The 26870-nt window shown below is 44.4% G+C and overlaps 1 protein-coding gene across 7 annotated transcripts in view; it reads right to left on the bottom strand.

The window, feature by feature from the left end:
- Nucleotides 1-26870, bottom strand: part of ARHGAP27 (Rho GTPase activating protein 27) — a 48964-nt gene that overhangs the window by 12905 nt on the left and 9189 nt on the right. Inside the window, exon 1 of one of the 7 annotated variants that reach the window (XM_064270994.1) lies at nt 13557-13763. The exons of the other annotated variants lie outside the window; for them this stretch is intronic. Coding sequence (XP_064127064.1) covers nt 13557-13613 — 57 coding nt within the window. The 5' untranslated portion in view covers nt 13614-13763. Of the gene's footprint in view, nt 1-13556; nt 13764-26870 lie in introns of those variants that run through there. 7 annotated transcript variants of the gene reach the window in all.

Genomic DNA, 26870 nt, shown 5'->3' with positions numbered 1-26870 from the left:
CTGAATAAGTAAAGCATTACTGAAAAAGAAGAACAAAGTGGGAGGCCTCATTCTACCTGATTTTAGAACCTATTATACTGCCACAGTAGTCAAAACAGCCTGGTACTGGTACAACAACAGATACATAGACCAGTGGAACAGAATTGAGAATCCAGATATAAATCCATCCACATATGAGCAGCTGATATTTGACAAAGGCCCCAAAACAGTTAAATGGGAAAAAGTCTTTTTAACAAATGGTGCTGGCATAACTGGATATCCACCTGCAAAAAAATGAAAAAAGACCCATACCTCACACCGTGCACAAAAACGAACTCAAAATGGATCAAAGACCTAGATATAAAATCTAAAATGATAAAGATCATGCAAGAAAAAATAGGGACAACGTTAGCAGCCCTAATACATGGCATAAACAGTATACAAACCATTACTAACAATGCAGAAAAAAACTACATAACTGGGAGCTCCTAAAAATCAAACACCTATGCTCATGCAAAGTCATCACCAAAAGAGTAAAAAGATTACCCACAGACTGGGAAAAAGTTTTTAAATATGACATTTCTGATCAGTGTATGATCTCTAAAATCTACACTATGCTGCAAAAACTCAACTACAAAAAGAAATAATCCATTTAAAAAATGGGCAAAGGATATGAACAGGTATTTCACTAAAGAAGACATTCAGGTAGCTAACAGATACATGAGGAAATGCTCACGATCATTAGCCATTAGAGAAATGCAGATCAAAACTACAATGAGATTCCATCTCACTCCAACGAGGCTGGCATTAATCCAAAAAACATAAAATAATAAATGTTGGAGAGGTTGTGGAGAGACTGGAACACTTATATACTGCTGGTGGGAATGTAAAATGGTACAACCACTTTGGAAATCGATTTGGCACTTCCTTAAAAAGCTAGAAATAGAACTACCATACAATCCAGCAATCTCACTCCTTGGAATATATCCTAGAGAAATAAGAGCCTTTACACAAACAGATATATGCACATCCATGTTCACTGCAGCACTGTTTACAATAGCAAAAACATAGAAGCAACCAAGGTGCCCATCAACGGATGAATGGATAAATAAACTGTGGTATATTCATACAATGGAATACTACGCATCGATGAACACTGATGAACCTGTGAAACATTTCATAACATGGAGGAATCTGGAAGGCATTATGCTGAGTGAAATTAGTCAGCTGCAAAAGGACAAATATTGTATAAGACCACTATTATAAGAACTCTAGAAATAGTTTAAACAAAGAAAATATTCTTTGATGGTTACAAGAGGTGGGAGGGAGGAAAGGGAGGGAGCAGGGTATTCACTAATTAGGTAGTAGATAAGAACTACTTTAGGTGAAGGGAAAGAACACACAATACAGGCAAGGTCAGCACAACTGGACTAAACCAAAAACAAAGAAGTTTCCTGAATAAACTGAATGCTTTGAAGGCCAGCGTAGGAGGGGTGGGGGTTTGGGAACCATGGTTTCAGGGGACATCTAAGTCAATTGGCATAATAAAATCTATTAAGAAAACATTCTGCATTCCCACTTTGGAGAGTGGCCTCGGGGGTCTTAAATGCTAGCAAGCAGCCATCTAAGATGAATCAATTGGTCTCAACCCACCTGCACCAAAGGAGAATGAAGAACACCAAGGACACAAGGTAATTACTAGCCCAAGAGACAGTAAGGGCCACATAAACCGGAGACTACATCAGCCTGAGACCAGAAGAACTACATAGTGCCTGGCTACAGCTGATGACTGCCCTGACAGGGAACACAACAGAGAACCCCTGAGGGAACAGGAGAGCAGTGGGATGCAGACCCCAAATTCTCAGAAAAAGACCAGACTTAATGATCTGACTGAAACTAGAAGGACCCTGGTGGTCATGGCCCCCAGACCTTCTGTTAGCCCAAGATAGGAACCATTCCCAAAGCCAGCTCTTCAGAAAGGGAGTGAACTGGACAATGGGATAGAAAAAGATGCTGGTGAAGAATGAGCTTCTTGAGCTAACTCGTCAGACATGGATTGGACTGGACAATGGGTTGGAGACGGATGCTGGTGAGGCGTGAGCTACTTGGTTCAGGTGGACACTTGAGACTATGTTGGCATCTCCTGCCTGGAGGGAAGATGGGAGGGTAGAGGGGCTTAGAAACTGGCAAAATGGTCACGAAAAGAGAGAGTGAAAGGAGGGAGCGGGCTGTCTCATGGGGAGGAAGTAATTGGGAATATGTAGCAAGGTGTATATAAGTTTTTACGTGAGAGACTGACTTGATTTGTAAACTTTCACTTAAAGCACAATAAAAATTATTAAAAAAAAAAAAAAGAATGAGCTTCTTGGATCAAGTAGACACTTGAGACTATGTTGGCATCTCCTATCTGGAGGGGAGATGAGATGGCAGAGGGGGTCAGAAGCTGGTGAAATGGACATGAAAAGAGAGAATGGAGGAAAGGAACAGTCTGTCTCATTAGCAGGAGAGCAATTAAGACTATATAGCAAGGTGTATATAAATTTTTGTATGAGAGACTGACTTGATCTGTAAACTTTCACTTAAAGCACAATAAAAAAAATTAAAAAAAATGAGAAACTTGGCTTCGTTCCAATTTTTTGTTTTAAAAGAACCCTCCAAAGAGGCCCCAGATAAGAAAAGCATTACTGAAAAAGAAGAACAAAGTGGGAGGCTTCACCCTACCTGATTTTAGAACCTATTATACCGCCACAGTAGTTAAAACAACCTGGTACTGGTACAACAACAGATACATACACCAATGGAACAGAATTAAGAATCCAAACATACATTCATCCACCTAGGAGCAGCTGATATTTGACGAAGGCCCAAAGTCTGTAAAATGGGGAAAAGACAGTCTCTTTAACAAATGGTGCTGGCATAACTGGATATCCACCTGAAAAAAAAATGAAGCAAGATCCATACCTTACACAATGCACAAAAACTAACTCACGATGGATCAAAGACCTAAATATAAAATCTAAAACAATAAAGATCATGGAAGAAAAAATGGGGACAATGCTAGGAGCCCTAATAGATGGCATAAACAGTATACAAAACGTTACTAACAATGCACAAACACCAGAAGAGAAATTAGATTAATTGGTAGCTCCTAAAAATCAAACACGCTCTTCCAAAGACTTCACCAAAAGAGTAAAAAGACAAACTACAGGCTGGGAAAAAATTTTTGTCTACGACAAATCTAATCAGCATCTAATCTCTAAAATCTACATGACACTGCAAAACCTCAACAACAAAGACAAATAACCCAATTAAAAAATGGGCAAAGGCAGATACAGAATATAAAAAACTAATTTACAGAATGCTTCAAGACATCAGGGATGACCTCAGAAATGAAATAAGGCAATCTACAGAAAAAGCCAAGGAACATACTGATAAAGCAGTTGAAGAACTAAAAAAGATTATTCAAGAACATAGTGGAAAAACTAATAAGCTGCAAGAATCCATAGAGAGACAGCATTCAGAAATCCAAAAGATTAACAATAAAATTACAGAATTAGACAATGCAATAGGAAGTCAGAGGAGCAGACTCGAGCAATTAGAATGCAGAGTGGGAGCTCTGGAGGACCAGGGAATTGACACCAATATAGCTGAAAAAAAATCATATAAAAGAATTAAAGAAAATGAAGAAACCCTAAGAATCATGTGGGACTCTATCAAGAAGAATAACTTGCTTGTGACTGGAGTCCCAGAACAGGGAGGGATATCAGAAAACACAGAAAGAATAGTTGAAGATCTGTTGGCAGAAAACTTCCCTGACATCATGAAAGACAAAAGGATATCTATCCAAGATGCTCATTAAACCCCATTTAAGATTGATCCAAAAAGAAAATCACCAAGACATATTATCATCAAACTTGCCAAAACCAAAGATAAAGAGGAAACTTTAAAAGCAGCCAGGGATAAAAGAAAGGTCTCCTACAAAGGAGAATCAATAATAAGTTCAGACTACTCAGCAGAAACCATGCAGGCAAGAAGGCAATGGGATGACATATATAGAGCTCTGAAGGAGAAAAACTGCCAGCCAAGGATCATATATCCAGCAAAACTCTCTCTGAAATATGAAGGCGAAATTAAGACATTTACAGACAAGCACAAGCTTAGAGAATTTGCAAAAACCAAACCAAAGCTACCAGAAATACTAAAGGAAATTGTTTGGTCAGAAAACCAATAACATCATATACCAGCACAACACAAGGTCACAGAGCAGAGCATCCTGATATCAACTCAAATAGGGAAGTCACAAAAACAAATTAAGATTAATTAAAAAAAAAAAAAACAGGGAATCATTGAAGTCAATATGTAAAAGATCACAACAATCAAAAAGAGGGACTAAATACAGGTGGCATAGAACTGCCATATGGAGAGGGATACAAGGCGATATAGGACAATACAAGTTAGGTTTTTACTTAGAAAAATAGGGGTAAATATTAAGGTAACCACAAAGAGGTATAACAACTCCACAACTCAAAATAAAAACCAAGAAAAACATAACGACTTAGCAAACATAAAGTCAAATACTATGAAAAAGAGGAACACACAATTTACAAAGAAAAACATCTCAGCACAAAAACATCTCAGTGCAAAAAAGTAAGTGGAAAAATGAAATTGTCAACAACACACATAAAAAGGTATCAAAATGACAGCACTAAACACATACAAAAAAAATTTTTTTTTTAATTACGCTGAATGTAAATGGACTAAATGCACCAATAAAGAGACAGACAGTCTCAGACTGGATAAAGAAACACGATCCATCTATATGCTGCCTACAAGAGACACACCTTAGACTTAGAGACACAAACAAACCAAAACTCAAAAGATGGAAAAAAATATATCAAGCAAACAATAAGCAAAAAAGAGCAGGAATAGCAATATTAATTTCTGACAAAATAGACTTTAAAGTTAAATCCACCACAAAGGATAAAGAAGGACATTACATAATGATAAAAGGGACAATTGCCCAGGAAGATATAACCATATTAAATATTTATGCACCCAATGACAGGGCTGCAAGATACATAAAACAAACTTTATCAGAACTGAAAAGTGAGATAGACACCTCCACAATTATAGTAGGAGACTTCAACACACCACTTTCAGAGAAGGACAGGACATCCAGTAAGAAGCTCAATAGAGACACGGAAGACCTAATTGCTACAATCAACCAACTTGACCTCATTGACTTATACAGAATACTCCACCCAACAGCTGCAAAGTATACTTTGTTTTCTAGCACACATGCAACATTCTCTAGAATAGACCACATATTAGGTCATAAAACAAACCTTTGCAGAATCCAAAACATCGAAATATTACAAAGCATCTTCTCAGACCACAAGGGCATAAAAGTGGAAATCAGTAACAGAAAAATTACGGAAAAGAAATCAAATACTTGGAAACTGAACAATACCCTGCTGAAAAGACTGGGTTATAGAAGACATTAAGGAGGAAATAAAGAAATTCATAGAATGCAACGAGAATGAAAATACTTCCTATCAAAACCTCTGGGACACAGCAAAAGCAGTGCTCAGAGGTCAATTTATATCGATAAATGCACACATACAAAAAGAAGAAAGAGCCAAAATCAGAGAACTGTCCCTACAACTTGAACAAATAGAAAGTGAGCAACAAAAGAATCCATCAGGCACCAGAAGAAAACAAATAATAAAAATTAGAGCTGAACTAAATGAATTAGAGAACAGAAAAACAATTGAAAGAATTAACAAAGCCAAAAGCTGGTTTCTTTGAAAAAATTAACAAAATTGATAAACCATTGGCCAGACTGACTAAAGAAATACAGGAAAGGAAACAAATAACCTGAATAAGAAACGAGATGGGTCACATCACAACAGACCCAAATGAAATTAAAAGAATCATATCAGATTATTATGAAAAAGTGTACTAACAAACTTGCAAACCTAGAAGAAATGGATGAATTCCTAGAAAACCACTACCTACCTAAACTAACACAATCAGAAGCAGAACAACTAAACAGACCCATAACAAAAAAAGGGATTGAAACGGTAATCAAAAAACTCCCAACAAAAACAAGCCCTGGCCCGGATGGCTTCACTGCAGAGTTCTACCAAACTTTCAGGGAAGAGTTAACACCACTACTACTAAAGGTATTTCAAAGCATAGAAAATGACGGAATACTGCCTAACTCATTCTATGAAGCCACCATACCCCTGATTCCAAAACCAGGTAAAGACATCACGAAAAAAGAAAATTACAGACCTGTATCTCTCATGAACATAGATGCAAAAATCCTCAACAAAATTCTAGCCAATAGAATTCAACAACATATCAAAAAAATAATCCACCATGACCAAGTGGGATTTATACCAGGTATGCAAGGTTGGTTTAATATTAGAAAAACCATTAATGTAATCCACCATATAAATAAAACAAAAGACAAAAACCACATGATCTTATCAATCAATGCAGAAAAGGCATTTGACAAAGTCCAACACCCATTTATGATAAAAACTCTCAGCAAAATAGGAATTGAAGGAAAATTCCTCAACATAATAAAGGGCATCTATACAAAGCCAACAGTCAACATCACTCTAAATGGAGAGAGCCTGAAAGCATTTCCCTTGAGAACGGGAACCAGACAAGGATGTCCTTTATCACCGCTCTTATTCAACATTGTGCTAGAGGTCCTAGCCAGAGCAACTAGGCAAGACAAAGAAATAAAGGGCATCCGGACTGGCAAGGAGGAAGTAAAATTATCTCTATTCGCAGATGACATTATCTTATACACAGAAAACGCTAAGGAATCCTCCAGGAAACTACTGAAACTAATAGAAGAGCTTGGCAGAGTCTCAGGTTATAAAACAAACATACAAAAATCACTTGGATTCCTCTACGTCAACAAAAAGAACATCGAAAAGGAAATAACCAAATCAATTCCATTCACAGTAGCCCCCAAGAAGATAAAATACTTAGGAATAAATCTTACCAAAGATGTAAAATACCTATATAAAGAAAACTACAAAGTACTACTACAAGAAACTAAAAAGGACCTACTTAAGTGGAAAAACATAACTTGCTCATGGATAGGAAGACTTAACATAGTAAAAATGTCTATTTTACCAAAAGCCATCTATACATACAATGCACTTTCGATCCAAATTCCAATGACATTTTTTAATGTGATGGAGAAACAAATCACCAACTTCATATGGAAGGGAAAGGAGCCCCAGATAAGTAAAGCATTACTGAAAAAGAAGAAGAAAGTGGGAGGCCTCACTCTACCTGATTTTAGAAACTATTATACAGCCACAGTAGTCAAAACAGCCTGGTACTGGTACAACAACAGACACACAGACCAATGGAACAGAATTGAGAACCCAGATATAAATCCATCCCTACATGAGCAGCTGATATTTGACAAAGGCCCAGTGCCAGTTAATTGGGGAAAAGATAGTCTTTTTAACAAATGGTGCTGGCATAACTGGATATCCATTTGCAAAAAAATGAAACAGGACCCATACCTCACACTAAGCACAAAAACTAACTCCAAGTGGATCAAAGACCTAAACATAAAGACTAAAACGATAAAGATCATGGAAGAAAAAATAGGGACAACCCTTGGAGCCCTAATACAAGGCATAAACAGAATACAAAACATTACCAAAAATGATGAAGAGAAACCAGATAACTGGGAGCTCCTAAAAATCAAACACCTATGCTCATCTAAAGACTTCACCAAAAGAGTAAAAAGACCATCTACAGATTGGGAAAGAATTATCAGCTATGACATCTCCGACCAGCGCCTGATCTCTAAAATCTATATGATTCTGTTAAAACTCAACCACAAAAAGACAAACAACCCAATCAAGAAGTGGGCAAAGGATATGAACACACACTTCACTAAAGAAGATATTCAGGCAGCTAACAGGTACATGAGAAAATGCGCTCGATCATTAGCCATTAGAGAAATGCAAATTAAAACTACGATGAGATTCCATCTCACTCCAACAAAAAAAAAAGGCTGGCATTAATCCAAAAAACACTAAATAATAAATGCTGGAGAGGCTGCGGAGAGATTGGAACTCTCATACACTGCTGGTGGGAATGTAAAATGGTACAACCACTTTGGAAATCTATCTGGCATTTTCTTAAGAAGTTAGAAATAGAACTACCATACAACCCTGAAATCCCACTCCTCGGAATATACCCTAGAGAAATAAGAGCCTTCACACAAACAGATATATGCACACCCATGTTTATTGCAGCACTGTTGACAATAGCAAAAAGCTGGAAGCAACCAAGGTGTCCATCAACAGATGAATGGTTAAATAAATTGTGGTATATTCACACAATGGAATACTACGCATCAATAAAGAACAGTGACGAATCTGTGAAACATTTCATAACATGGAGGAACCTGGAAGGCATTATGCTGAGCGAAATTAGTCAGAGGCAAAAGGACAAATATTGCATAAGACTACTATTACAAGATCTTGAGAAATAGTATAAACTGAGAAGAACACATACTTTTGTGGTTACGAGATGGGGAGGGAGGGAGGGTGGGAGAGGGTTATTTACTGATTAGTTAGCAGATAAGAACTACTTTAGGTGAAGGGGAGGACAACACTCAATACAGGGAAGGTCAGCTCAACTGGACTGGACCAAAAGCAAAGAAGTTTCCAGGATAAACTGAATGCTTCAAAGGTCAGCGGAGCAAGGGCGGGGGTTTGGGGACTGTGGCTTAAGGGGACTTCTAAGTCAATTGGCAAAATAATTCTATTATGAAAACATTCTGCATCCCACTTTGAAATGTGGCGTCTGGGGTCTTAAATGCTAACAAGCAGCCATCTAAGATGCATCAATTAGTCTCAACCCACCAGGATCAAACGAGAATGAAGAACACCAAGGTCACACGATAACTACGAGCCCAAGAGACAGAAAGAGCCACATGAACCAGAGACTTATATCATCCTGAGACCAGAAGAACTAGATGGTGCCCGGCCACAACCGATGACTGCCCTGACAGGGAGCACAACAGAGAACCCCTGAGGGAGCAGGACATCAGTGGGATGCAGACCCCAAATTCTCATAAAAAGACCAGACTTAATGGTCTGACTGAGACTAGAGGAATCCCGGCGGTCATGGTCCCCAGACCTTCTGTTGGCCCAGGACAGGAACCATTACCGAAGACAACTCATCAGACATGGAAGGGACTGGACAATGGGTTGGAGAGAGATGCTGACGAAGAGTGAGCTACTTGTATCAGATGGACACTTGAGACTGTGTTGGCATCTCCTGTTTGGAGGGGAGATAGGAAGGTAGAGAGGGTTAGAAACTGGCAAAATTGTCACGAAAGGAGAGACTGGAAGGGCTGACTCATTAGGGGGAGAGTAAGTGGGAGTATGGAGTAAGGTGTATATAAGCTTATACGTGACAGACTGACTTGATTTGTAAATGTTCACTTAAAGCTCAAGAAAAATTATTAAAAAAAAAAAAAAAACGGGCAAAGGATATGAACAGGCACGTCACCAAAGAAGACATTCAGGCGGCTAACAGACATGAGGAGATGTTCACGATCATTAGCCATTAGAGAAATGCAAATCGAAACTACAATAAGATACCATCTCACTCCAACAAGGCTGGCATTAATAAAAAAAAAAAAAACCCAAAACAATAAATATTGGAGAGGTTGTGGAGAGACTGGAACAGTTATACGTTGCTGGTGGGAATGTAAAATGGTATAACCACTTTGGAAATCGATTTGGCACTTCCTTAAAAAGCTAGAAATAGAACTACCATATGATCCAGCAATTCCACTCCTTTTAATATATCCTAGAGAAATGAGCCTTTACACGAACAGATATATGCACACCCATGTTCATTGCAGCACTGTTTACAATAGCAAAAAGATGGAAATAACCAAGATGCCCATCAATGGATGAATGGATAGAGAAATTATGGTATATTCACACATTGGAATACTCTGCAATGACAAAGAACAATGATGAATCTGTGAAACACCTCATAACGCGGAGGAATCTAGAAGGCATTATGCTGAGTGAAATTAGCTGCAAAAGGACAAATATTGTATGAAACTACTATTATAAGAACTCAAAAATAGGTTTAAACACAGAGGAAAGCATTCTTTGATGGTTATGAGCGTGGGGAGGGAGGGAGAGGGATATTCACTAATTAGATAGTAGACAAGAATTATTTTAGGTGAAGGGAAGGACAACACACAATACAGGGGAAGTCGGCACAACTGGACTAAACCAAAAGCTAAGAAGTTTCCTCAACACAACTGAACACTTCAAAAGACAGAGAAGCAGGGGCAGGGGTCTGGGGACCATGGTTTCAGGGGACACCTAGGTCAACTGGCATAACAAAGTATATTAAGAAAATCTTCTGCATTCTACTGTTGTGAGTGGTGGCTGGGGTCTTAAAATCCAGCAAGCAGCCATCTAAGATGCATCACTTGGTCTCAATCTACCTGGAGCAAAGAAGAATGAAGAACATCAAAGACACAAGGAAAATATGAGCCCATGAAACAGAAAGAGCCACAAAAACCAGAGACTCCATCAGCCTGAGACTGGAAGAACTATATGGTACCCGGCTACCATCAATGACTGCCCTGACAGGGAACACAACAGAGAACCCCTGACGGAGCTGAGAAAAGTGGGAGGCAGACCTTAAATTCTAGTAAAAAGGTTAGAGTTAATGGTCTGACTGAGACTGGAGGAACCCTAGAGGTCATGGCCCCCAGACTCTGTTAGCCCAAAATTAAAACCATTCCCGAAGCCAACTCTTCAAAGATTAGACTTGACTATAAAACATAAACTGATATTGGTGAGGAGTGTGCTTCTTAGCTCAGATAGACACATTAGACTATGTGGCAGCTCCTGTCTGTAGGCAAGATGAGAAGGCAGAGGGGGACAGGAGTTGGTTGAATGGACACGGGAAACACAGGGTGGACAGAACGAGTGTGCTGTCACATTGTAGGGAAAGCAACTAGGGTCACATAACAATGTGTGTGTAAGTTTTTGTATGAGAAACTGACTTGAACTGTAAACTTTCACTTAAAGCACAATTAAAAAAAAGAAAAAAAAAAAAAAAACCTCCAAAATGCTAACAGAGGTCATTTCTGGTAGTAATATTATAGTGGTTGAATTTGTTTTTTGTTTCTTTTATTTTTCTTTAAACTTTCCTGCAACCTCAAAAATTCATACAATAAACCTTAAAAAAAATCATAGAAGTTTCTGCATTGACTGTGACTCCTTCACTAAGCTATAAACTCTTTGAGAGAGAAGGCACGTCCCACTCAAGGGCCTTAGGCAGGCACCTGAGAAATCATTCATTCATCCAACAAATATTCGCTGCCGTGTGCCAGGCACTGTTCTAGGCACTGGGGATGCAACGAGCGGACACAAATCCCTGCCTGGGAGGGCCAACACTCTAGCGCACGTGTGTGTCTATGGCAGGCAATGAATGATGATTTGATGATAACTGCTAAGGAGGAAAACCAAACCGCAGTCAAAAAAGGGGGCGTTACTGTTTTAGATGGGGAGCCTGTGAAGGGGCAGGTCCTCTGGCATAGGGGCAGAGAGATCAGGGGACACACCCCCGACCCAAGCTCCCCTGTGGTGGAGACAGGACACTCCTCTCCACTTCTCCTCCCTCTTTTCCCACTGTAGCCCTCGCGTGGGATCCAGTACTCCAACACACCAGACAGCTCACCCTACCCCAAACACAAAAGGCACCTGCCTACCTCCTGTGCCTTTACTCCTGTGCTTCCTGAAACCGGGAATGCCCTTGTCTGGGTCCCTGCCTACCCAAACCCTGCCCATCCACTGGCTCTCTGCTCCCAAACCTCTCCTGGGTGAGGCCTTCCACCTCCTAAGAGAGGCCAAACCCTCTGGCCCTCTGCTCCCAAACCTCTCCTGGGTGAGGCCTTCCACCTCCTAAGAGAGGCCAAACCCTCTGGCCCTCTGCTTGTCACCCTAAGGTAGTTGGTGAGTTGTCCACCCATTTGCCTACTTTCTCTGCCCCAAAAGGCAGGAGTTACTGGAGAGCAAGACCAAGACTGACTGACTCCAGTCACCCCCAGCAGGTGCCCCAATGCCCCATAGCACGTAGCAGATCCACCAAAATGTTTACTGTACCCAAGTCAATCCTGTGGCAAACTGCAGCAGCAAACAAACATACAAACACACCTGACACTAGGGAGAGACTAAGGTTAGGTTTGAGCAAGAACTTTCTGAGAATGAGGGTTTGAGCCACAGAAACCAGGAGATTGCTTGGGAGGACAGGATGGAGGGAGGAGTGGAGGAAGGCAGATGAACCATACAACCTCTACTCACCCCCAGCTGGACCCACTGAGGCAGTGGCCATGCCCATCCATGGGGCAGTGGTTGGAAGGGCCCATAGAGGGGTGGATGAGCCAACAAAGGAGCCAGGCTCTTTGAAGCCAGGCTGTAGGCCGTGGCTCCAAGTCCACAGGGAGTCCCAGGCTGGTGGAGCTGACGGGGATCTCGCAAACACAACACCCCTACCGGGTACAGAGGAGATGCTGGAGGTAGAAGGGTGGGCCCCCAGGGTTACAGGGTTGTCACAAAGAAAAGAAGGTACAGAGTTACACTGTGGGTCTCCACGGTGCAGATCGAATGGGTGCAGGGCTGTGTCCCTTTGAAGGAAACACGTTCTAAAGATTGAGGCTGTCCCAGAGACACAGGCAGGTTCAAGAGATAGTGAAAGTGGCCATCCCTGGAGGTGCGTAAGCAGGGTCCAACCCCCTGCTAGGGATGCTTCTAGAAGTACAGCCATATAGAGGTAGCCGGACTGCCACATCACTGAAGCCCCTTCAGACCCAGAACTCTCTGCAGAGCCCCCACAGTACTAAGACATAGGCATTTTCCTCTCAGGCAGAGCCTCGGCTGGATCTGACCAGCTCCTGGGGCCAGGCAGGGCCAGGACCTCTCATACCTCTGGCTGGGAGCAGATGCTCACTGTGGTTACACCAGGGCCTCTGCCCCCAAATCCTGGAGGCAAAACCCAGACGCAGCCCAGCAACAGCGGCCTGACTAGGGCATCAAGGGCTCCTGGGGCCCAGACTTCAGTCATATCCATCAGACAAAAGGGACAACGAGTGGGAAAGAGGAAGCGGCCCCCCACCTCAAGCCAAAGGACAGAGCCAAGAGGAGTCTGGCTTTTACCACACCTACCTGTCAGCCCCCCAGCACTTCCTGATAGCGGCAGTCCACTTATGTCCAATTTCCCCTCCTTGTCCACGAGCAGGTGGCAGCTCTGCCTCTCCTCCCTCAGCTGCCCATCCCCTCTCAGCATCCCCCTGTCCCTCCTCTCAGACAGGCAGAGCTGCAGAGAAGGAGAGGTTAGAAGTCCCAACTCCATAAGACCCCTTCCCCAGACCCCACCTCACTCTAGGGCCAGAGGATGGAGGCCCACAGGGGTCCTCCTGTCCATACAGGCCCCTCGGCCACCCCCAACAGAGGCTGCACTCGCCTTCTAATGCTAGGGTCCCCTACCTGCCCCCGAAGGGCCCGACTCTGCTTTCTGGTCAGCTTGGCAATCATGTCCACCATACTGTCCCTTCTGTGTGGGGATGGAGCCTTGGGAAGGTCTGGGGGGGTGGAGCCAAGGGGCAAAACCCCAGGGCTGGCAGAGGGCTACAGGGAAACAAGAAGTTGTCTCGAGATGGCGGGGAGGCTGCACCTCCAGCCCATTTCCTGTCAGGGCTACGGAAGTGCTGCCTGAGACAGAGATGGTGGGGTGGGGTAAGGTGGGGGCGCCTTGGGTCAGGGATGTTTTTATGCTTCTTTGGAGCCCTGGTGGCACAGTGGGTTTGGCTGCTAACCAAAAGGTACGAGGTTCAAATCCTCCAGCTGCTCCACCTGAGAAAGATGTGGCAGTCTGCTTCCGTAAAGATTTACAGCCTTGGAAACCCTATGGAGCAGTTCTACTCTGTCCTCCAGGGTTGCTACGAGTCGGAATTGACTAGACAGCAACAGGTTTGTTTTTTTTGTTTGTTTATTTGGGGCACCGCTGGCTGCCCCACTCAGTCATCTGACGATCACCCCTGAGCTGAGTTCTGAATCCCAGGCCCAGACAGACGCAGCCCGGCACAGGCTCCAAAGAGAGAGGCACGCATTTGACCCACAGGGAAGGGGTGCAGGATTCGCTGCACAGATGGGGGTAGGCAGATGGGTAGCGGGTCCTTGGGCCTGGACTGGCGCAGACCTCCCTTGCCTGACCTGGAGTAGTTCCTGGGGAGGAAACAGGGCAATGAGTGGCTGTCAACTCCCCCAAGGCCCAAGGAGGATGTGATGAGAAAGAGGAAGCTTGTGTGTGCAGTGGGGGAGGATGGGCACCCAAAAAGGAAGGCGCCTGGGCAGATGTGGTGCCAGAGAGAGCCAGTGTCTGGACCCTGCCAGCCACAGTCACGAGGAGGAAAGCTGGGATTCTGACCACACCACTGTCTGCCCGACTCCTGCCTGAGTCTGCCTCCTCCAGCCTTGGTCATCAAGGCACATGTGCCCACCCCGCCTGTGCACCCACATATGCTGACACACGCCCACCTGCCTGTGCCCACCCATGCCTGTGTGCCCCTACATGCTCTCAGAAAAATCCAGAGAAGGAGACAGGCACCAGCTCCCCCACCCTACCGAGGTAAGGTCCTCCTCCTGGCCTCTCCTCCCTTCACCCTCTCACCCCGGTGGGTGTTCAGACCCCTGGCTGTACACATTGATGTCCTGGATGAGGAGCTTCAGCCTCTCCTCTAAGCCCTTGGGGATCATCTTGTCTTCACTACCCTCCTTGAGGGGCTTCTCCCAGCCCAGGTGCAGGCCAGCACCCTGGCCCCCACCCACCAGCCTGAACGTTCTCCTGCACTGGCTGCCCACTCCCAGTTCAGGCACTAAGCCCCACCCTACTACCCTGGATTCCAGACCCCTTGTTTCCCATTATTCCATTTCAATAATCCTCCTGCCCTGGCCCTGGCTCCCCTTTTACCTCCACCCATGCCTCCCAGGCCTCTTGTCTCCTGCACCCACTTTGGGCTCAGGACAGGGACACCCAAGTTGAGCTAGGCATGGCATAGATTTGGGGTATGGACTCTAGGTGAGATCATGTTCACAGCAAGTCTGGGGCCCTCTGCCCTACACTGCTCTCAAAGTGCTTGTATCACTTCCTCACACCCATCCACTGTGTCCTGATTCAGAAGTCCAGAACCCCAGGGACAGCCTAGCCCACCCCTCAATCAAGAGAGAGAGCAGAAGGAAAACAGACAGGCCTCCAGTCCTGACACTCATCACACATGTGACATATCACACTGCCCCCACCCCAAGAGACAGGGACCCGGATACACACAGACACAGACACACACAGACACACACGCACAGACACACACAGAGACGCACAGACACACACGCAGACACAGAGATGCATACACAGACACACACACAGACACACACCGACACAGACACACAGATACACACACACACAGACACACAGACAGACACAGACACGCAGACACGCGCACACACACACGCAGGCGCGCGCACACACGAGAGCAAGCCAGGGGAGAGCAGAGCCAGGCCCAGGAGATGGGAACACCCTCGGCAAATTCCAGAACAGCCAGAGACTGAGCCATAGGGAGGAGTTGGGCTAGATGGAGAGGAGGGACAGGTGTGAAACCCAGGCCCCCTGCACTGCTCTGCGGGTAGGGTAGGGAAGCAGGGGCTCCCTGTGGCAGGGACCAGGAGTGACAGTGTGGAGCTGGGACCCCAGAATCGGCAGCCAGCATCTTGCCCATTTCTCTTCCTCAGCAAAGGGCTTGGCCCCCATGGCTGAAGCCTCCAGTGGGCTCCACCCCAGGGGGCAGGGGAAAATCTCCGGTCCCACGCTGTAAGGACCAGGCCTCTCCACCGCTGTCACTGAGCAAGCCCCACACAGCTCTGGCCGGCTCTTGGTCACAGAGCTTGGCTACTCAGGCCTCCCTGTTTGGGCTTCCCTTCCCCCAGCGAGAGGAGGTGCTGACCACAGTGGCTCCCCAGTGGGGTTCTCCACCCTCAACCACACCCTCACGCCTGAGAGGCGCACAGTGAGAGGAGGGAGGGAAACACCAGAACAAGCCAGCAGAATGTCACCCCATCCGTGTACGTCTCTGTCCTCACCCCCTTTCTCCAAAATCCTCACAGGAATTTTTGGGGCAGGGGCAGGTGCAATAGGAAAATCCTGTCAGCTATGTGGGGCAGAGGCAAAAGAAAAACCCCTAACCAGAGACTCAAGCCTAGGAGCTGACTCAGAGGGCTGGTAAGGGGACATGAAGCCCCTTTGCCAGCTTGGTGAGCCTGCGCCGTGCCACCCAGGCTGAGGTTGCAGGGTGGACTATCCAATAGGCAAGGTGAAACCCATCCGAAACTGTTCACTGCAGATTAGTAAGTAAGTGCAAATAAGCCTGTGCTTTCCTTGCTCACTGGGTTATCCGCCCCTGGGTGGAGGAAGGGCAGGAATGAATTATAATCTTCACGTCATGGAGCTCAACCGTGTCCACGTGAGGAGCCTGGTTCTGGGGTCATTCCCTCCGCCTGACCTTTCCTTCCGCAGAGGCTGAGACCCACTCTCCCTACCCACTTCTGCCGAGCCCAGAGCTGTGCCTCCACCACTGGCAGTGGGGAGGCTGGAGGTCATCCCGTGGGGCGCTGGTCCTCAAGCCTCAGAGCACTGGGGGAGCCCTGCCTGGCCCCAGCTCCTGAGATTCTGACGTATTTTGGTCTGGAAGTAGTTTTAAAGGCTCCTCAGGTGATTTGAATGTGCAACCTGGATGAGGCACCTCCATCAATGGTAATCTCATAACACGGGTGTGAGATTCCCACATAACAGCCTTAGATGAGACTCTTCTCTTGGTTTGGGGCAGAAGCTTCATTTGATTCAAAGGAAAAAGAACGGAGGAGTCCAACGACCTGAGTTCTTGTATAGTTTCTGTCCCAGCTTCTCTATGGGCAACCCCTTGTGTCTCTGGGCCTCAATTTCTTTATCTGTGGAATGGGGCTGTCATTGGTCTCCCCTCACAAGGTTGGCTTCTGTGAAAGAGAACCAAGTCCCTGGGTTCCCACACCCATGGGGGCATGGGGAAGGAGGCAGGCTGCACTTCTGCTTTGCTGGGTTTGGGTTTCGATTGGGTGCTCTTGGCGCTGGACTTTGCCCCTAGCCTCTGGGTGACCTCATGGGGCTGCCTGCTTGGCCTGCTCCTCCAGAGTGGGGTGGGGCTTTCCTGGGCTCACACCTCCTGTGCTCTGAGTAAGGCTCACAAAGACCCAGCCAGGCCTGCTGGGGCAGGGAGTGGTCAGAAACGGTCAGTTGAGGAACCTCCCAGCCAGTGAAGGCCTGGGATTATGAGCCATCATAGGGAGAAAAATGTGATCTTCTGCCCACTCCCTCAAGTGTATCTGCACCTGCACCCATCATTCCTTCTCTTTTCTCTGACAGAGAACACAAGGTTCCTCCTCCTGTCCAAGCCAACCCCCACCCTGGGCCCAGGGAACCCCACTGCCTCTCACCTGCTCAAGAAGTGTCCTCACCTCAAATCTCCAACCCTTCCCTCTTGACTGCCTTTATCCCTTTGAAATTGCGACAAACTCAAATTCTCCATCCTAAAAAGAAAAAGTGCTTCCCCTGGACCCAGCTCTGCACCCCTCTTTAACCACTACTCTCCTTTTCAGAGCTGGCTTGTTGAAGGAGTGTGCACACCCCACCTTCTCTACATCCACTCAGAAACCCAGCCTACTGCTCAGGAGGTCACTCACAATCTCCTCAATGAGAAATTCAGTGTTCGCTCTGACCTGACTTCTCTCCTGCATTTCCTCCTTTGGGTCCTCTCCTCCTTGGATTTCCTCAAACCACAGCTTCCTGGTGCTCCTCCTTGACTGCTCCTTCTCCACTCTTGGGGCCTGGCCTCACATCCTCTGCCCATCTCAGTGCCTGGGGTCTTGCCTTTGCATCTTACTCCACTCCCCCCGGAAACGTGGAGTTTCCACAACCAGCTTTAGGTGAGCAACTCGCTATACCATGTCCAGGCTTGTATGACCAACTACCCACCATCTGGTTCCCAAACTGAATTCATCTCCTTCCTCCTCCAACTCGTTCCTCCTTCTTCCCCAACTCAGCATCCCTTCTGTTGGTCAAGCAAAGATCTAGAGTCATCCTTGGCTCTTCCTGCTTCCTTTGTGTCACCTGTCACGGAGCCGCGTGTTTTGACCTCCTTAAGCCCTGGTAGTGCAGTGGTTATACACTCAGCTGCTAACTGAAAGGTAAGTGGTTCTAACCCACCAGCTGCTCCTTGGGAGAAAGATGTGGCCGTCTGCTTCTGTAAAGATTACAGCTGTGGAAAGCCCATGGGGCAGTTTTGCTCGCTCCTATAGGGTTGTTATGAGTTGGAATCGACTCAGCGGCAATGGTTTTAAGCCTTTCGGAGAAGCCCTGGTGGTGCAGTGGTTAAAGTGCTCAGCTGCTAACTGAAAAGTCAGCAGTTCAAACCCACCAGCCGCTCTACACGAGAAAGATGTGGCAATCTGCTTCTGTAAAGATTACAGCCTTGGAAACCCTATAGGGCAGTTCTACTCTGCCCTATAGGGTTCCTATGAGTCAGAATTAACTTGATGGCAACGGGTTTCGTGTTTGATTTAAGCTTTTCAGACCTACTAGTTCACAAGTAACACAGGAGTTAGAGGAACATGTTACCACCACCAGCAGGAAGCAAGTAGACAAATCTAAAACAGACATCCTACAGGGCAACTAGTCTGGTCTCCTTAACTAGTCGGTGTCCTAGTGGAAGAAATGGGTGAGAGTTGTCCAAGAGAGATTTATGTGACAACCAAATGCAATGCAAGGCCCTTGACTGCACCTTGGTTCACACAAACCAGCTGAGAGAGAGGTTTTTCAGGGAAATTGGTGAAACCTGGATTTTAGATGATATTGAGCAATTCATATTAATTTTGTTAGCTATGATAATGGTATGGTGGTTATGGAGGAAAAGTCATTTTTTAGAGATGCGCGTTGAAGTTCTTAGGGGTGAAATGTGATATCTGGAATGTATCATTCTTTGGCAAAAAAAAAAAAAGATAAAAAAATGGCAAATGTGAATTGTTAAATCCAGATAGTAGGGAGAATTGAATTCTATTATTTATTTTTGTATTTTTCTAAATGCTTGAAAATTGTCCTAATAAAAGAAGTAAAAAAAAAAAAAAATCTACCTCAAACTCTTCCTATTCTCCACCTTCACTGTTACTACCATATGAAAGGGTTAATTATTTCTCATCTGGTAATGGGCTTGCCCTCCCAGCACCTCTTTCCCCCAATCTTTGTCCTCATAGACAAAGTAATTTCTCTCCCTTTAAGATTCCGTACTGGGGCTGGGAGGTCCCCGGGTGGCGTAAAATGTTTGCACTCGACAACTTACCTAAAGGTTTGTGGTTAGAACCCACCCGATGGTGCTGTGAAAGAAAAACCTGGCAATCCACTTCTGTAAACACTACAGCCAAAAAAAATCCTATGGAGCAGTTCTACTCTACAGACACGGGGCCTCCACGAGTCAGAACTGACTTGACGGCAATGGGTTTGGTTTGGTTTGCTGGGGCTGGGATTCTGGGGATGTAGCAGCTTAGACATATTCTGCTTCTCCTCTTCTCCCGACTGCAACCCTCTACTGCCCTGGGTCACACCAGGGTCGGGGCAGGTAGGCAGGGCAGGGCAGGGCTGGCATAGGTGAGAGCACCTGAGGTGGAGGCTGCAATCCAGGGAACCCTGGGAAGTCTGAGGCTAACTGGGCCCACCAGGGGACTCCAGAGGGAAGACAAGGTGGTCCTGGTATCAGACCCCCTGCCCTGGGAGCTGAGGAGGAGCTATGCAGGTGGGCAAGACACCCTAAGGCTGGGAGAGCGGAGGAGGCAGGAAACAGGGAGATTTCCTGCTGATGCCTTGACAGCAGAGGCTGCCAAGTCCCACAGGGCCCACTAAGCTATCTCTGACCTAGAGTCCCCCACCACGTGGGGTACGCCAACAGCTCAACTGAGCCTGGCAAGCAGACAAAGACATATAGACTCCACTCCTCTGGCAGCCCAGTGGCTGGTGAAAAGCAGTACAAACAGACAAACAAATAGGCTGCTGCTATTAGACACACATCCAGAACCTAGGACATGCTGAAGACACCATGACAAATCATGGGAAAGATGGACTTGTCAGTACGAGGTGATGGGACAACTGGATGGCCTCCTAGAAAAAGTAAATAAGGTGGATTTTCATCCTTCATTTTACTCTGTCCATCTGGATAAAGCCCCAAGGGTTAAAGATTGACATGTTCAAAAAAGAAGAAAAAAAATGAAGCCATAAAAATACTCAAGGAAGAAAATATGAGCAAACTTCTATATTAAAAGAGGCCTTTGAGAATTTGAAATTCTGTCCTGCATTTTTTCCCTCTGAATCAGGATTCATCTATACAATCTTTGATCAAAATGTTCAGTAATGGTAGCTGGGCACCATCCAGTTCTTCTGGTCTCATGGCAAAGGGCGCAGTTCCTCATGGAGGCAATTAGCCACACATTACATTTTCTCCTCCTCTTCCTGACTGTCTTTTCCTGCGTATTTCTGGGTGAATAGAGACCAATTTTTGTACCTTGGATGGGTATTTGCAAACTTTTAAGACCCCAGGAACTTTTAAGACACAAAGAACTAGGAGGTAGAACAAAAGCACTAAATAAGGTATTAGGCCAATTAATGTGGGTATCCCATGAAACCATGACTCTAAATCTACAAACCAAGAAACCAAATCCCATGAGGTGTTTGGCTGTACATAAGCAGTCTCAGCAGCTACTCTTTTTTTGTTGTTGTTGTAAATATATCTATCAGACATTTCCCAACTCAGTTTTTTACAGGTGTTCAACTTACTGACCAATTACATTAATTGGCTGTGCAACCCTTGCCCTTAATGAATGCGATTTTTCCATTACTGTAAACTGAAACTCAGTACTCCATGAGCAATAATGAACGCCTCCTTTCCCCTCCCACCTGCCCCTGGTATCCACTAGTAAACTTTGGTTTGTATACATTTGCCTGCTATTGTTTTTTAATATATGTGAGGTCATAGAATCCAGAGTTGATGGAGACATTGAGGCTGGATGAACCCCCAAACCTCCTATTTCCCTGAGAAAATCTTTAAACCTCAAACCAAAAATATTCCCAGAAGTCTTTTTAAACCAAACAATAGTATAGCTTACATGTAAAAATGTCTGCCTCGAGCATTGTGCTCTTTTAAGAACTCTCTGTGTGGGATCAAATTGACAACAGCAACTCAGAAGATTAGATGGTAAACTTAGGAGGCAATGTTTATGTTAATGGAAGAGGGACAATTGGGAAAAGGAGAGTGAGAATGGTTGCACAACTTGAAGAATGTCATAATTTTCACTGGACTGTACCTGTAGAAACTGTTGAACTGATGTTTGCTCTGCTGTGTATATTCTCAACGACAAAAAATAAAATGATTAAAAGAAGAGGCCTTTGAAACAAAGGCTCAAGTCTAAAAGTCATAAAATAAAGGATTGATATATTTGACTACATAAATGTATTTTAAGAAAACTTTCACGGGAGAAAAAAAAAAAAACACCATTGGCAAAGTCAAAAGACAAGCTGGGAGGAAACTGCAATTCCTGCAATGGACAAAGGACTACTTTCGCTAATATAGAAAAAGCTCCTAGACTGCAGTAAAAAAAGATCAATAAGCCAACAGACACATGGACTAAGGCTATAAATAGACCATTCACAGAAAAAGAAAAACAGCCCTTACATAGATGAAAAAAAAAATGCTCACCCTCACTTGAAAGAGAAATGTAAATTCAAACTACCTTAAGATAATACATTTTATCTATCAGATTGGCAGAAAACAAATGTTTGACAACACTCGGCTGGTAAGGCTGTGGGTTACCAGCCTCTCTCATTTGTGTTGGTGGGAGAGAAAACTGGTATGAACCTCAACACTTATCAAATACCTATCATTTATCTTCTGACTCAGCAACCCTACTTCTAAGACTCATCCTACACTTACCTGCACATGTCTGAAAGATTCATCATTACAACATTGTTTGTAAAAGCAAAAGATGGGAATCCAAGTGTCCATCAACAGGGACTGGCTGAATGAATTATGATACATCTATACAATGGAAAAACAGGTAGCTGCAAAGACAGTGATTGGTACTCTCTACGTGCAACCTCCAAGAGACATTGTTAAATCAAAAAGGCAACAATAAATAAGGTGCAGGACAGGCTATACAGCATACTACCTTTGTGTAAGAGAGACAGAAAATCGAGTCATCAAATATTAGTTTGTATTTGCACAAAGAAACTCTGGAAGGATAGAGAAAGAATAAAAGTGGTGACTTTTGAGTTGATGGCAAACAGGGAATGGAAGCAGGAGTGTGTGCATGTGAGTTTTTTTACTATATACTTCTTTATATTGTTTTCATTTGATTTTTTTAACCATATAAATGTATTACCTAGTTAAAATTTTTTTCAAAGCAAGATGGAGCTGCTAGAATACGCACTGAACAAAACTTGTTCAAAAAATAAGAACCCTTAAGGAGACTCCAGACTACAAACCCACTGCTGTTGAGTTGACCCAGTAAAACCCAAAAGAAGGATTGCTTTTGAACTTAAAAAATACATCATTATATGAATTGAAGGAGAAGATATTCACTTTTGAGATTCAAATTTGTGGCTGGCAAGATCAAATGGAAGAAATATCTCAAACCTCAGAGAGAAAGTAAATATGCATAGAAATAAACAGAGAAAATATAAAAAACTGGGAGGACTGATTCAGGGGACCTAACAGGAGTTACCAAAGCAGAGGAAGGGAAAACAAAACAATATTCAAGCAACAAATTTCTCTAAGCTGAAAACGGTATGAGTCTACAGACACGCAAGATTCTGTGAGTTCCAGATGGAAATGCTAGGAAAAAGAACACCCATTTAAGCACATCCTATAGAATATGTATTTGATTAGGAATCCCAGGAAAGAGGGAATCAGTAGCCTGATCAAACCAGAAAAGAAAAAAGAAAAAGAAAGATACAACAAAGTAAGCCCATAAATGCAAGATATGCTGGAAGTAATAAAATCAAATGCAGTTTAGGAGTTGTTAAACTAAATGGGAGCAGATTGAATTCTCCCATTAAAAGACATTAGTCAGCTCGGGTTTAAAAATACAGTGATACGATATATCCCATTATATATTTCATTAATAGAATGCATGCTGGATCACTGAGTGTGTCTGAATTGAGTGTGCCCTCTGGACTGGTGGGATACATATGTCCCCCTGACTATGGGGGGTGGACAGGATTTGTGTAATGCATATGTCCCATTGGCCACTGGGGCACACATGTCCCTGTGGACTCATGTGAAAGTTACTGGCACACATATGACCCTACAGGATGCACCACCTCATAAATACCCTGTAAAAATAGTAATGTGCAGTATACACCCATTTCTTCTGCTTCAAAGTTATACAAGTCTCTTCCTGACAGCTGTACACACTGTTAGTGGGAAATCAGCTTCCCAATAAACCCGAAAGGCAGGAAGTATAGGTGGGACATATATGTCCCACTGGTTGTGAAAGGGATACACAAGAAATATGCTTTTAGAAAAGTGATAATGGTTGAAGATACAAAGATGACAAGAGATATCAGGCAAAATACAATAAAAAAAATACTGGCCAGCTAATAACGGACAGGAATTTAAGATCAAAAGTGCTAAATAGAATAAAGAGGACACCACATAATGATACAAAGACACAATTTGTGATGACAAAACAGTCAAAATCTGTATCTCCCAATAGCATTGCAGTTAAATATGAAAAGCAAAAACTATTAAAAGTACAAGAAGAACTTTATAGACAGAATTTGAATGGGAGGTTTAATACAAAGTAAAAGACTTAAAAAAAAAAAAAGGACACAGAGGAAAATGCAAGTTTGAATAATATAATCAAAAAACTTAATCTGATAAATATGGAAACTTATATCCCTTAAACAGAAAATAGAGTTATCCTCCATTTTCAAAAGTTCGCTTTAACCCACTTCGGTTTTATGAAAAGCCTACATTAGTACTTGTTTTCAGTAACGAAAAGAAATCTGAAGAGGATTTTTGCTTTTACAAAAAAAAGCGAAAAGTGGAAATAGCACTAACCGTTTGTTTTAACAGTGAGCCGTTAAAGGGGCAGCGTACACCCTGAGCAGCGAGAGTGGCGACGCCAAGCTCCTTCTCCAGTAACTACACTCAGCATCTCAGCATCAAGTTGCCATAGCTTTTGAACTGTGTCCTTGAGCATCTGTGCTATATCTTGATTTATTCTGTGTGTCGTTAGCAAGATATATCCCAAGGTATCAGAAAAGCCTAAGAGAGCTGGTAAGAGTGTTATGCTTAGCATAAAACTGGACATAGGTTATTTTTTGGGTCTGGAAATGCTCAAAGTTTTTCCAGTATAAATTAATGGTGATTGCTTCTTTGCTTTATGCTATTTTGGCTTATGAAAGGTGTCTTAGGCTGGGTTCTCTAAAGAAGCAAAACCAGTAAAGGGTTTATATCAAGGAGATGGCTCACGCAACTGTAGAGGATGGAACGGCCCACATCTGTGGATCAGGACAGAGGTTTCTCTTGATTCAGGCAGCCGCAGGGGCTGGAAAACCTAGATCAGTAGGTCAGAGAGCAGGGCTCCCACTCTCAGGCTGTGAAGAGCAATGAATCCCAAGGTCTGCAGATAAGCTGGTAGCTCAAGTCCCAAAAGCCGGAGGTCAGACAAACAGGAGGCAGCCACAGGACCCAGAGTGAGCAAAAAGCCAGAACATCTGCTTTTATTTGGATCCAGGCCACACCCCCAAGGAAATTGATTGGTACTCACAGCAGATCCCATCATGGGAGTTATCACATAAAAACACTAAGACTCAGCCCAGCCAAGCTGACACACAATCTTAACCATCACAAAAGGTTTCATAGGAACGCTCTACTTTTGGGTTGCAGGTGGCACCTGTATACATTTTTTCTATGTCTATGAAAAACAGAAAAATCATTTACTTGGCCACAAAAAAATCCATAGTACATTTTAAAAGTGAAGATTTTGCACATGTAGAGAAAATGAATGATTTCTTGGTAAGATAAATTGCCAAAATTAACTAGAAAAGTAGTAGAAAACTTGAAAAGACTACCACTGATGAGAAAAGATCTGCCACTGGAAAAACACCAGGTCCAGAGGGTTTCACAGGAGGCTAAATTGTAGAAATCTTTAGGATTCACCTCTGACATCACCTTTCTCCTCCAGGAGGCATTCCCAGATTTCCCTCTCCCCAGTCAAGATCTTGGGAGGGGAGCTCCTCCAAAGTGCTCCTAAAGAGCACCTGGCAGACACATCTGCCCATCATAACCGGCGGTTTGCTTGCCAGTCTCTCTTCCTGAGCAGTAAGCTACCTGACCACCAAGGTAGAGGCAAAGACCATGCCTTATTTTCCATTGCCTCCCCAGCGCCCAGTATAACAGCTGCCATTTATTGAATAAATGAATATGTTAAATGAATAAAGCAGAACCTGAAACTGTCAATACACTGTGATGCCCCATGTTTGTAACACTCCCCGATACATCAGCATAGACAGTAAAGACTAATGGATGGGACAAAACCGAATTGCTAACAGTAATCAGGCTGAAATTTGCCCCTATTATTTAAATATTTGCAATTGGGGTTAAACTATGTTTATGGAGGGGAAATAGCAATTTGCACATTCAAACAAGGCTGAAAGTATTCTAATTGTGTAGACAAGGAAGAAGATGGCTAGAAGGATCTGGAAGCAGGGTCCCTTCTGCTTTCTCTCTTGGACCCAAGTCAACCCACCCTCCAGGGCAAACAGAGACCTACTCAGGGACCCCTGACCCTTTAACTTCTATGCCTTACAGTGGATCCCCAGCTGAGGGGTGGGGAAGATGTAGTGTGGAGGCCCAAAGGAGCCCTAAGCCTGAGCTAGATAGAAGGTTCTGCAGGTCTCCCCTTGCCCAAGAAGCAGCTCTGGAAATCCCCTGAACATCAGAATTCTTCCTCAATTTGGAAACAGAGCCTCCCCAATCTTAACAAGAGCTCCTGGGCCCCTGGGTCCCAGAGCACCAGCCCTGGCAGCCCCATGTCAACCCTCAGCAACTGTCCCATCGCCCCTCAGCATAGGTCCAGCTCCTAATCCCCCCAACACCTGGCATGGAACCTGACCATATTCCTAGTCATCATCCATTCGTCGGTCATAATCACAGACTTTCTGTGCCCCAGGGCCTGGCACTGACCACCCATTACGGCTGGCATTCAAGACTGACTGTTAGTCTCCTCCCACTACTAGACAGGCAGCTCCAGGAAGAGTAGAGAAAATAGATCTAGAGTGAGGCCGACTGCTAGGATCTGCAGCAGGCAGGAAGGAAGTGGGGCAGCAGGTGGGCTTGCCATGGGCCCATCTCAGGAGACCCAGGGGCTAAAGGGAACCGGACACCAAGAGGTGAATAAGGAGGTCCAGGCTCCAGGGAGATTGCCCAGAGGACAGGGCAGACTTCCGGACTGCAGGGGAAGGGCAGCTGCTCCTTTGGCCTCTGGAAGGATGGGTGTGGAGGGCTCTCAGTGGCCAGGAATGTGGGGTGAGGATGGGAGGGGGATACCCAAGAACCTGCTCTCTCACAAGCCAGGTCATAGGCTGGGCAGCAGGACTCCTGGGCCAGCCTGGGGCTGCAGGTGAGTCATGGGGAGGGAAACGTCATACTAGGTGTGAGGGAAACCAGCTAG

The sequence above is a fragment of the Loxodonta africana genome, chromosome 18 (assembly GCF_030014295.1).
Source record: "Loxodonta africana isolate mLoxAfr1 chromosome 18, mLoxAfr1.hap2, whole genome shotgun sequence".
NCBI lineage: Eukaryota > Metazoa > Chordata > Mammalia > Proboscidea > Elephantidae > Loxodonta > Loxodonta africana.
This window is presented reverse-complemented; position numbering and strand designations above follow the sequence as displayed.